A 10944-nucleotide genomic window follows, 5' to 3' on the forward strand; every position below is an offset into this window, starting at 1 on the left:
TATTTTATCTACTTCATTTATCATGCCAATTTTAATCAAAATCAGATTAACCGTTTGAGAGTTACAGTACAGTAGAATATAGTTATAGTTAAATATAAAATAGCAAAACTTGAAGTGATATCCTCTCAGAAGGCTCCATAGTTTCAGGGAGGTTCTATGTATAATGTAGTTATTATCCTTATACTTACATTAGTCTCTAAAAAGTAAACTGACAGTTAGCTAGGAAGGTAGAGCGTCTGCCTTGTAAGCGCTAGGCTGCGGGATCCATTCCCGTCCGGGGCGTAGTTCAATGTTCGTTCTCGGAACGGCTGACTTTCTCCTATCCTGTCTTGCTTCTCTCTTTAACTTCGGGTACCAAAGTTGTGACATAATAACACAAAGAAACTGCATTTACATTTATTCCATGGGAAGATTTTTATTTCAAAATAAGTCATATAATTTGTTTCTTTATTTTACCTACACTACATTAAAGATGTTCATTTTTCGTGTGGCAGGCGGTGCCCCTCCTACTGAAGATATTGTTAAGCAGAAGATCCCTAGGAAGAATGCCCAGAAGCCGCCAGCAGTCCCCGCTGTCAGCACCAATGCCAGTATCAGTCTTACCGGTACACAGCCCAAGAATTCGGTGACAATCCTACACGAGAGGTACCACAACGAGAAGATTGAATATAGGGAACTGGCCAGGATGGGTCCCGATCATAAGCCTTCGTTCAAAATATCCGTCAAGGTAAGAACCTGCCACTATGGCTTGACAAACATTGGCTTGATGACCAATGAAATGGAAGTGAACTTACTGAAAAGTTAAACCCAAATAATATTTTCCCAATTGCAACTGCTCCATTATCCAAATCCGACAGATAAAATCTAAGAGTTGCCAGCGGCAATGTGGATCACTGAAGTTTAGAAACGTTGCGCGTGGTTAGTGTCCGGATGGGTGACCATCTAGGCAATGGCATTCTTCTGGGTTTTCCCGGCCCCATTCTGGCTGAGTAAGTGTAATGTGAGTAGGCGGGTAGCTTGTCGCCAAATAGAGGGTAAAAACCCGTCATTAAAAACCTTAACGGTAGTGACGTTAAACCTCCATTAACTTTCCTTCCTATAGGATAAGGATAGTAAAAGGAAGAGTCCAAGAAAATAAATTACTTTCCTTCCTATAGGATAAGGAAAGTAAAAAGAAGAACCCAAGAAAATAAGACCTACCATATAATTTATTATACCATATAGGAGTAAATTATGAGATGTTGAAGTCTCCATTAGCAATATTTGTATTTAATTTCGAATCCACAAGCGTATCGCGGTATCAAAGTAAAAGCTAAATTTGCTAACAGCTAACATAATTAAAGATCTAACTCAGTTGAAGATCTTCAAAGCTTTTAAGAATGTTTGTTATTATTGGAGCAGAGAGCATAGCTTATAGAGATATAGAGTAATATAGAGCATGGAGCAGGTAGAGGCAAGCGACAAATTCAGACTGCATAGAGCTGAGAGCGAAAAGATCTATGCTCCTTGCTCTCCGCTCTGTTTTTAACATTCGTAGATTCGTTCAAGCTTAACCCATCTCTTGGGGCAATTGCCTCAAAACCTAAGCTTCAGTGTGGGCTTTTTGTGTATGGAGTTAAGTAATGTTTTTTAGCCTTATAGGCCGTAACTCAACCTATCGCACTACACTCATGTCATGCACTTCTTATTACTATTTTACGAGTAAATTATGAGATGTTGAAGTCTCCATTAGCAATATTTGTATTTAATTTCGAATCCACAAGCGTATCGTGGTCTCAAAGTAAAAGCTAAATTTGCTTACAGCTAACATAATTAAAGATCTAACTCAGTTGAAGATCTTCAAAGCTTTTAGGATTGTTTGTTTTTAATTTCTAATGCCGAAGTGTGCTGTGGTTTAGGTAAAAGCGTGAAGAGAAGATGTTGATGGTTGAAAAGAACTGACTCAGTTGAAGATCTTCAAAGCTTTTAAGAATGTTTGTTTTCAATTTCTAATGCAGAAGCGTGCTGTGGTCTAGGTAAAAGCGTGAAGACTGATAGGTGATGTTAATGGTTGAATACTATTTAAACAACACCTTGAACCTCATTGCCATGAAATGTTTGCGGCAAAGTGTCTGATAAATAGGTTATGGTTGTTGGTCTTGTATTCTCTCTTGTCTTCTGACTTTAGTTTTTAACGAGTGGGACACCGTATGTCCGGTTTGCAATGTTAATAGTGTATCATCTTCCCAAGCAATCAATGCTGAAACACGTATTTATGCTTGGACAGGAAAATACTTCTGAAGATAATTTACTTATACGACATCTTAAACATATTATTTACGTAATTATTGTGCTATTAATATGAGTTATATGAGTCAGTTAGTTAATTATAGACCGTATTAGAAATCCGTTTACTTGTAGAATCGCTCTTAGGATAAGTATCAATTATGTTTATGTCTACTCGTATATTAATCATGGACATTTCAAGACATTCAATTCAATTAATCCCAATTTCACCATTACACACAAATGCTTGACTCATTTTTTTCCCTTTTCTTTTTCAACTAGGAAAAAGGAAAAGGAATGTTTAATTGTGTTAAGCATACTTAAATGCTTGTCACAAATATCGTTCTCCAACTAATTTCAACACTATTTGAGAAAATATCTTGACGGTTCACGGTTGTCGTCTTCCAGGTCAGAGGTCGCGAGTTCATTGGATCGGGCAGTACCAAGCGGATTGCCAAGATGTTGGCCTGTCAGTTTTTTTTTTTCAACTAATTTCAACACTGTATTTGAGAAAATATCTTGACGGTTCACGGTTGTCGTCTTCCAGGTCAGAGGTCGCGAGTTCATAGGATCGGGCAGTACCAAGCGGATTGCCAAGATGTTGGCCTGTCAGGAAGCTCTGCATTTCCTGGAACCCCCTGTATGTCCGCTGCCCCCCTCTTTTGAACTTTTGGACACCCCTATGCTGACCAATGCAGGTAAAGGCCCGTTCCCACTTGTCGTTCGGAGAAAAAAATCGTGTCGTGGGAACACTCTCATTTAAATTACCTACAGGACATTCGGAAAAAAATCGGATGAAACTCACAACAGATGGGAACATCCCTATTGTATATGTTGGAGTAATGTCCAGAGCTAGACATTGATATTAAAACTCATCTAACTAGGCAAGGCAATTTAATTGTATTAGTTGATTTTAAAGTTGAGAATTTGGGATCAAGATTGGCCCATGGTGTCACTTAGACTATTATACATACATAGGTACATTTGTGCCCCCGGGTATTAACAAATATTTTCCGTTCTTACCCAGACGATGACTTTGTTCCACCACCGCAACACCCAATCCCGTCATCATCCCTCACCTCAGACTCACCACGCGGGTCCTCGAACCTCTTTAAAAAAAAATAATAACATATTAGCAATATTCCTACCAAATTTCAGATTTCTAGGTGTTGTCCATAGTGAATGGATCTTAATTTGCCAGTATGACACAGCTTTAAGTGATAATGTGAAGCCCAACCTGTTTGTTTTTCAACTTGAACCTTCACTGTCCCTTATTTCTCCCAGGTGTTTCATTCGTCAGACAACCTGAGGAAGGACTCGGAACCAGATCGACACCCGAACAGATTGTGTCGGGGTCAGCTGAGAACCAAAATAGAAGCAGGAGAAGGCACCATACCTTGCGCCAACTCGGAGTGTTTCATACAGACCTGGGATGGCGTATTGGGAGTAAGTAACTCGACCTTGTTCTGTCTTGGAAGCGCTAGGTCGCGGGTTTAAATCCCGCCCGGGGCGGATTTTATCCTGGACCGATAAGGTTTGTTCTCGGAACGGCTGACTTTCTCCTATCCTATGCTTCATCTCTCTTCGATTTCGACAAAAAAAAACCAGAGTCTTCTTCCTATTTAAATAGGGTCGGCCTTTCTTGTCAGTCTCTTCCAGGCAGCCCTGTTGTGTACCTCGTGTCCTGATAAATTTTTCTCACCCCGGTCTTGATTCACAAAGTCTTCCCACCTTTTCTTCGGTCTACCTCGCCCGTTTCTCCCCCTCACTTCCATTCTCTCGAACTTTTTCCCTATGTAGCTCTCCCTAGTAAAAAAAAAAAAAACTAGAGAAATTTGATGAAGTTTTGTAGAATCAACGACGAGAAAAAGGGGCCCTGAGGAATTCCTTGAAGAAAAGCTGTTCCGAGGTACATACCTATATAATCTTTTTTTTACCTCTCCCCACTTAAAGGGTGACCGTCTGCTCATAATCCTTTTCACTTTAGGGTGATCATCTACCCTTAATAATTAACCCCTCTCTCCTCTCCTCTAGGGTGAACGTCTCCGCACCATGTCCTGTTCCGACAAGCTGATGCGATGGAACGTGCTGGGTCTGCAAGGCTCCCTCATATAAGTAAATTATCTTCAGAAGTATTTTCCTGTCCAACCATAAATACGTGTTTCAGCATTGATTGCTTGGGAAGATGATACACTATTAACATTGCAAACCGGACATACGGTGTTAAAAACTAAAGTCTGGTACATATTATGCTACGATATTTACTTTCCATTATTCATATTTTTCTTGTGAGTTGCGATCAGATTAAACAATACAATGTATAGTTTTGCCCGGTAGGTACACATTGTACAGAAATTTTAAACATTTAAAAAATAAATAATATGTAATAATACAAAATTGTTCAGTCCGAGAGTTAAACTTAAACGGAGTCTTTGTGGTATACTCACTTTGTGGACCTGACCATTATGGCATCAAGAGAAGAGAAGACAAGACCAACACCAACAACCATAACCTATTTATCAGACACTTTGCCGCAAACATTTCATGGCAATGAGGTTTAAGGTGTTGTTTAAATAGTATTCAACCATTAACACCACCTATCAGTCTTCACGCTTTTACCTAGACCACAGCACGCTTCTGCATTAGAAATTGAAAACAAACATTCTTAAAAGCTTTGAAGATAAAAAAGTCTGTCTTGGAAGCGCTAGGTCGCGGGTTTGAATCCCGCCCGGGGCGGATTTTATCCTGGACCGATAAGGTTTGTTCTCGGAACGGCTGACTTTCTCCTATCCTATGCTTCATCTTTCTTCGATTTCGGCAAAAAAACCAGAGTCTCCTTCCTAGCCTTTTCCTATTTAAATAGGGTCGGCGTTTCTTGTCAGTCTCTTCCAGGCAGCCCTGTTGTGTACCTCGTGTCCTGATAAATTTTTCTCACCCATCATCGTTCAATTCAATAATAAAACAACTTTTTTCTCTCATTTCACAGACCCAATTCCGTGCAAGCAGTGTGCAGAGTTCTCCCATCAGTTGAGGGAGAAAGAGGAGCATTGCGAGGCGATGGAGAAGTTGTGTCGAGATCAGGAGGAAGCGTTGAGGAGAAAGGAGCAGGAGTATAGGGAGCTGTGTGAGAGATGTGGGGAGTTGGAATCGAGTGAGCAAACGTATAAGGAGCGATTGGAAAGGTAATTTTGCATGGAATTTTATTTGTTGTTGTTGTTGTTGTTGTTGTTGTAGCGGCTTTAGCCATAGCCGAAAGGTGATGACAAAATAGAGAAAATATCTCCTCTATCAGACATACACCGGGGTGATGGTCTCTAGCCATGTTTCATTGGCTCGTCTTAAACCGCAGTCAACCATCGTGAGGACTTGTTGGTGCAAACTACTGCAGCACTACATGGCCAGAATAGACCCATGTGTGCCTGATCGATGTCCCAGATGCAGTGGATCACCTCACGACGTCCACCACCTGTTCAACTGTCCAGACCTTCCAACCGCGCTACTAGAGACATTATACGCCACAGAGAAAGTAGCCGTTTGCAGGTAGTTGTAGAGGTTTCCACTGGTTCTAATTGACAAACCGGTTTCTCTTTCCGCCCAGGTTACAACAGAACAGCTCCTCCCCCTGCGCCCAGTGTGAGGCATTAGAGTCCGAACTCCAAACCAAAGAGAATACCTACCTCGTACAGATGAAGAAATTGGAGGCCCTGTGTGAAACCAACTATGAGAAATGTTACGAGCTGGAAGCCAGGTTAGTGTTTTTCAAAAGCATAGAACCTAAAATCCACCACCAGCAACATTTGTTTGACATCATCCCTAATCTACCGAGAAAGGCCGTTTTCGACTCATTTTCGACTGCTCACTGGGCATGACTGTTTGGCTGAACATCTCCACCGCTTTGGTCTAAAAACTTCTCCTATTTGTTCCTTATGTTCCTTAAACAGTCCTATGAACTCAGTTCACCTGAACTCCTGTCCTGCCTTGGAAGCCAGCAATGACATTGTAGGTAAATATTGGGAAGCCAGAGGTAAAATGACCTAGTAGGGATAGGAGGGTTGGAAATTTTGAAGATTATTCTTACTAGTGGTGGACCTGTCCTTTGTACGGGATCAGCGCGGCATAAGAGGCATGACTGTGAAGCGTCGCCATTATGATACAGGATGGAATGTGACAATTTTAAGAAGCCTATGTCACCCACAGGACTCTTCTTAATAACCACGAAAAAAATCATCAAAATCGGTCGAAAACAGGTCTATAACATCACACTTAAGGGTTCTAAAAAAAACAGCTTAACTCCTCAAACAAAAAGCCCAATCTGAGGCTTAGGTGTAGGGGCAAACAGTCCTTAAGGATGGGTTAAGCTTCTACGAACCTACGAAGGGGTATAAAACAGCAATTTTTTCTCTTTCCTAGACGAAGGCATCGAAGTTACCAACGCCATGACCGGGCGTCAAACCTGCGGTCTCGAGTCTAGACTGTGCAAGGCTCACTTCTTCCGGTCCTTCTTGCATCTGATCAGCAACAAAGTTCCAACCTGCACCGGATTTGACGAGGAATACTGCTCGTATGTCGAGGCCAAAGCATCTGCTCCAGAGTACAAGGTAGGTAACTTTGCTAACCGCGTTAGCCCATTGGTAACGCGCTTGCTTGCCATGCAGAAGGTCCCGGGTTCGAATCCCACCATCGACAAAAATTTGTGCTCATTTTTCAATTGCAGATATTTCTACGTGTTGCTTTCTGGTATTTTTGTGTTGACCCAGCACCTAAATGGGAAGTATTGTCTCTTCTTGCCCATCTGATGAGAGGCATGCTACGACACAGACAACACGAGTCTTATGGAGCAGTTGTTTCATTGCTGCGAAATGAAAACGGCGGTGAAACACACATCTTTTTTTACCCTGTAAACGAATCATAGTGTGTTTGGTGTGTGTACGTACGTGGTTTAATGTTTACCCTTACTTTCCCTTACAGGAAACACGCCGACTGTTTCATGAAGCGTGCAAGGATTTGGGTCCTTGGATCGGCAAACCCATTGAAATGGACCACTTTGAACACCGAGATGACGTTGTGACGTAAACTAAGAACCAAGCTCCCCCTCTCCTTTAGCAGCGTGCATCTTATGTGCCGTTCCTGTCTCAACTAAAATAATTATAATAATAGTGCTTATTTATACTGCTCGCCTAGAACTGAAAAGTCCCTTTACTCCAGCAGTAGGCTACTACTATTATTGTGGTCAAATTCTCAAATTATATGAGGATAAAATTCCATACCTCGGCTGGGATTGAACCCACGCCCTCCTGTTTACCAGGCGAGCGCCTTGACCACTACACCACCGAGGCAGGTAATAGACTCTTGAGTGAAAGGTAACCACCGAGCGAGGTTACTTAGAGCTCCATTATTATGTGGACAAATTTTGAAATAAATGAGGATAAAATTCCATGCCTCGGCTGGGATCGAACCCACGCCCTCCTGTTTACCAGGTGAGCGTCTTGACCACTACGCCAACAAATGTATACGACGGAGTTTTGATTGAGACGGGACGTATGAGTGTACGTAATGGTTTGTTTGTTACCTTTTAGGGAAAATGACCTAACAGTCAACTCCGAGCATTTGAAAACAACAACAACTGTTTGTTACCTTGAGTGGAGCATAGATTTATTTCTTTAACTCTTTAAAGGAAAGGAATAGATCTCTGGGTTTACGAGTAAATATTGGATAAAGATGGGTAAACTAACCGGTGCGTGTTGCGTACATTTACCAACTACCTGCCTTGGATGTGGCGTAAATTTACCAACTACCTACCTTGGATGTGGCGTAAATTTACCAACCACCTCCTTTGGCCGTTGCCATATTTGGAGTAAATTTACCATCTATGTACCTCCTTTGGTTACCAATGTTATCAGGTTATCACAGTTTATTTAGCTTGTAGTATGGATTCCTGCGTGGGTTCTGTGTGAATGACTCCCATGCTGAGATTATAGCACGGCGGACGTTCCTGTTTCTGATGTACAGGTAAGTTAGAAATGGTGGACTTGACCGATTAACTAATGAGAGATTTCACTAATTTGAGAATTTTCAATCATCCAAAAAGAAGTTTTTAATGATCCAGAAAGAAGTTTTTTTAATGATCCAAAAAGGAGTTTTTAATGACCCAAAAAGAAGTTTTTAGTGATCCCAAAAGGATTTTTTAATGATCCAAAAAGGATTTTTTAGTGATCCAAAAAGAAATTTTTAATAGTCCAAAAAGGATTTTTTAATTACCAAAAAGAAGTTTTTAATAATCCAAAAAGAGGAGTTTTTTTTTTAAAAGCTCCTGTTTGGATCATTTAAAACTCCTTTTTTAATCATCAAAAAAATTCTCCCATTAGTGAAATATCTGGTTCATAACGAGGATTATCCGGCGGCCCGAGTCCTATCTATTACCTCCGGCACTAAGTTCATACGCGGCACAGAAATGAATCTGCGTGGGTTCTGTGTGAATGACTCCCATGCTGAGATTATAGCACGGCGGACGTTCCTGTTTCTGATGTACAGGTAAGTTAGAAAATGTATATAATTGAGAAGTCTAGTCCCAAAAGTGGACACTTTTAGGGAAAAGCAGCCGATTTAAATAGTCTTATTCTTTGGGTAAAAAGCTATAATCTCAGGGATCTGTTGGTATATAAGTATGGTGTTTCTGGCAAAGTTGACATTAATTAGTTATATTAAGGTCAATGTTCCAGCTGGGGGACTTTAAACAGGGAGGATACCAGCCTGAAATTTCCCTTGCTAAAGAAATAGCAAAGGTTGGATTTTTTAGTGATCCAAAAAGAAATTTTTAATAGTCCAAAAAGGATTTTTTAATTACCAAAAAGAAGTTTTTAATAATCCAAAAAGAGGAGTTTTTTTAAAAGCTCCTGTTTGGATCATTTAAAACTCCTTTTTTAATCATCAAAAAAATTCTCCCATTAGTGAAATATCTGGTTCATAACGAGGATTATCCGGCGGCCCGAGTCCTATCTATTACCTCCGGCACTAAGTTCATACGCGGCACAGAAATGAATCTGCGTGGGTTCTGTGTGAGATTGTAGCACGGCGGACGTTCCTGTTTCTGATGTACAAGTAAGTTAGAAAATGTATATAATTGAGAAGTCTAGTCCCAAAAGTGGACATTTTTAGGGAAAAGCAGCCGATTTAAATGGTCTTATTCTTTGGGTAAAAAGCTATAATCTCAGGGATCTGTTGGTATATGTATATGGTGTTTCTGGCAAAGTTGACATTAATTTATAAATTTTAAAAGACAATTGAGATTCGACATCTCAATTGTCTTTTAAAATTTATATTTTAATTTGTGAAGATTCTTTTCTAAATAATTTTATTATACCCATAATTATTTGCATTTATTTTGACATTAATTAGTAATATTAAGGTCAATGTTCCAGCTGGGGGACTTTAAACAGGGAGGATACCAGCCTGAAATTTCCCTTGCTAAAGAAATAGCAAAGGTTGGTCAGCCCAAAGCAGTCACCCTAGTTAGGGCTGATTGAGGGGCTGGCGAAAAACCCCGACCCCGTCTGTACACGGGAAAAGAAGAAAAAAAAAAATTAAAAAAAATAATACCAACCTCAGTGGTGTAGTGGTTAGACTCTGGATCTGGAGGTTGGTGGTTCGAGTCCAAGTCAAGTCATTAAATTTAGCGTAGTTTATCAAGCGAGGAAGGACATTTGCGACAAGCATTTAATGCTCAACACAATTAAAATTCCTTTAAATAAAAAATAAATCAACTGAATTGAATGTTCTCGATGAGCATTAAAGAGTGCGATAACACTCCGCCCCACCAAATCATTCCTAATATGTTCTACATGTTCTTCAGAAGGGATTTTGCCGAAATCTAAACCATTCTCGAGTTATGATCAATTTTCGATGGCGCAGCACGAGCAATTTGCTAGTAAAAGGAGGAATTTTAATTGTGTTAAACATAAAAGCTCGTCACAAATGTCGTTCCCCGCTCAATGCACTACGCTAATTTCAAGACTTCACTTGGACTAGAACCACCAACCTCCAGGTACAAAGTCCACCGTGTTAACCACCGCACCACTGAGGTTGGTATCTGCTGGTATTTTATATTTGTCTAAATGCCATATACGAATAACCTATCCATTCACTTACCCTGGCATCCCCACAGGGGGGCGTGTTAATGTACAAATGCAGGGTGTACTCCTCCTTCAGTCGGAATCCCGCCCCACAGGGGTCGCGCTCCAATATACTCTCTGGTACCCCGGGGGCCCCACGCCCCACCCATCGCCCCAACTCCCTGGAAATGTAAATGGTTTTATTGACAATAATATACATTTTTACAAATATTACATGTTGGATTTCACCAATATTTATTCAGTCATTAGAACTCCTGTTAAGCTAACAGCCAGTTAAGTTACCAATATTTATTCAGTCATTAAAACTCCTGTTAAGCTAACAGCCAGTTAAGTTCCATTTAATTTGTATTGGCTTAACAGGGCTGTTAAGCTAACGGGCTGTTTGAGGCTGGAAAGAAGGTTGGTGAAATGATGAAATCCACCATTACACTTTAGAATTTAAAGTCCTATTTGGGTCGCCTTCTTCTTATTCTTTTTCTTCTTTTCCCGTGTACAGACGGGGTCGGGGTTTTTCGCCAGCCCCTCAATCAGCCCTAACTAGGGTGACTGC

The 10944-nt window shown here is 40.6% G+C and overlaps 2 protein-coding genes and 1 long non-coding RNA gene across 4 annotated transcripts; all 3 read left to right on the forward strand.

Moving 5' to 3' along the window:
* The first annotated feature begins 457 nt into the window (after window positions 1-457).
* On the forward strand, window positions 458-3390 carry LOC103511556 (double-stranded RNA-specific adenosine deaminase-like). Its single transcript, XM_026825282.1, has 3 exons — window positions 458-727; window positions 2813-2963; window positions 3293-3390. Exons 1-3 carry the CDS (start codon window positions 473-475, stop codon window positions 3388-3390), a joined length of 504 nt encoding a protein of 167 aa, XP_026681083.1. The 5' UTR covers window positions 458-472.
* A 3268-nt stretch (window positions 3391-6658) lies between these two features.
* LOC103511545 (double-stranded RNA-specific editase B2-like) lies at window positions 6659-8024 on the forward strand. Of its 2 annotated transcripts, XR_003392173.1 has the most exons (3): window positions 6659-6863; window positions 7234-7413; window positions 7605-8024. XR_003392173.1 is itself a non-coding variant. In XM_008476269.3 (2 exons), exons 1-2 carry the CDS (start codon window positions 6702-6704, stop codon window positions 7336-7338), a joined length of 267 nt encoding a protein of 88 aa, XP_008474491.1. In that variant the 5' UTR covers window positions 6659-6701; the 3' UTR covers window positions 7339-8024. The 2 variants fall into 2 exon arrangements, 1 of the variants encoding a protein (XP_008474491.1); XM_008476269.3 differs by having other exon boundaries at window positions 7234-8024.
* A 175-nt stretch (window positions 8025-8199) lies between these two features.
* On the forward strand, window positions 8200-9341 carry LOC113468417. Its single transcript, XR_003392174.1, has 3 exons — window positions 8200-8274; window positions 8631-8796; window positions 9214-9341. It is a non-coding gene; the product is annotated as an uncharacterized LOC113468417 (long non-coding RNA).
* The last annotated feature ends 1603 nt before the right edge of the window (window positions 9342-10944 follow it).

This window comes from Diaphorina citri, unplaced genomic scaffold (assembly GCF_000475195.1).
Source record: "Diaphorina citri unplaced genomic scaffold, Diaci psyllid genome assembly version 1.1 scaffold727, whole genome shotgun sequence".
Lineage (NCBI taxonomy): Eukaryota > Metazoa > Arthropoda > Insecta > Hemiptera > Psyllidae > Diaphorina > Diaphorina citri.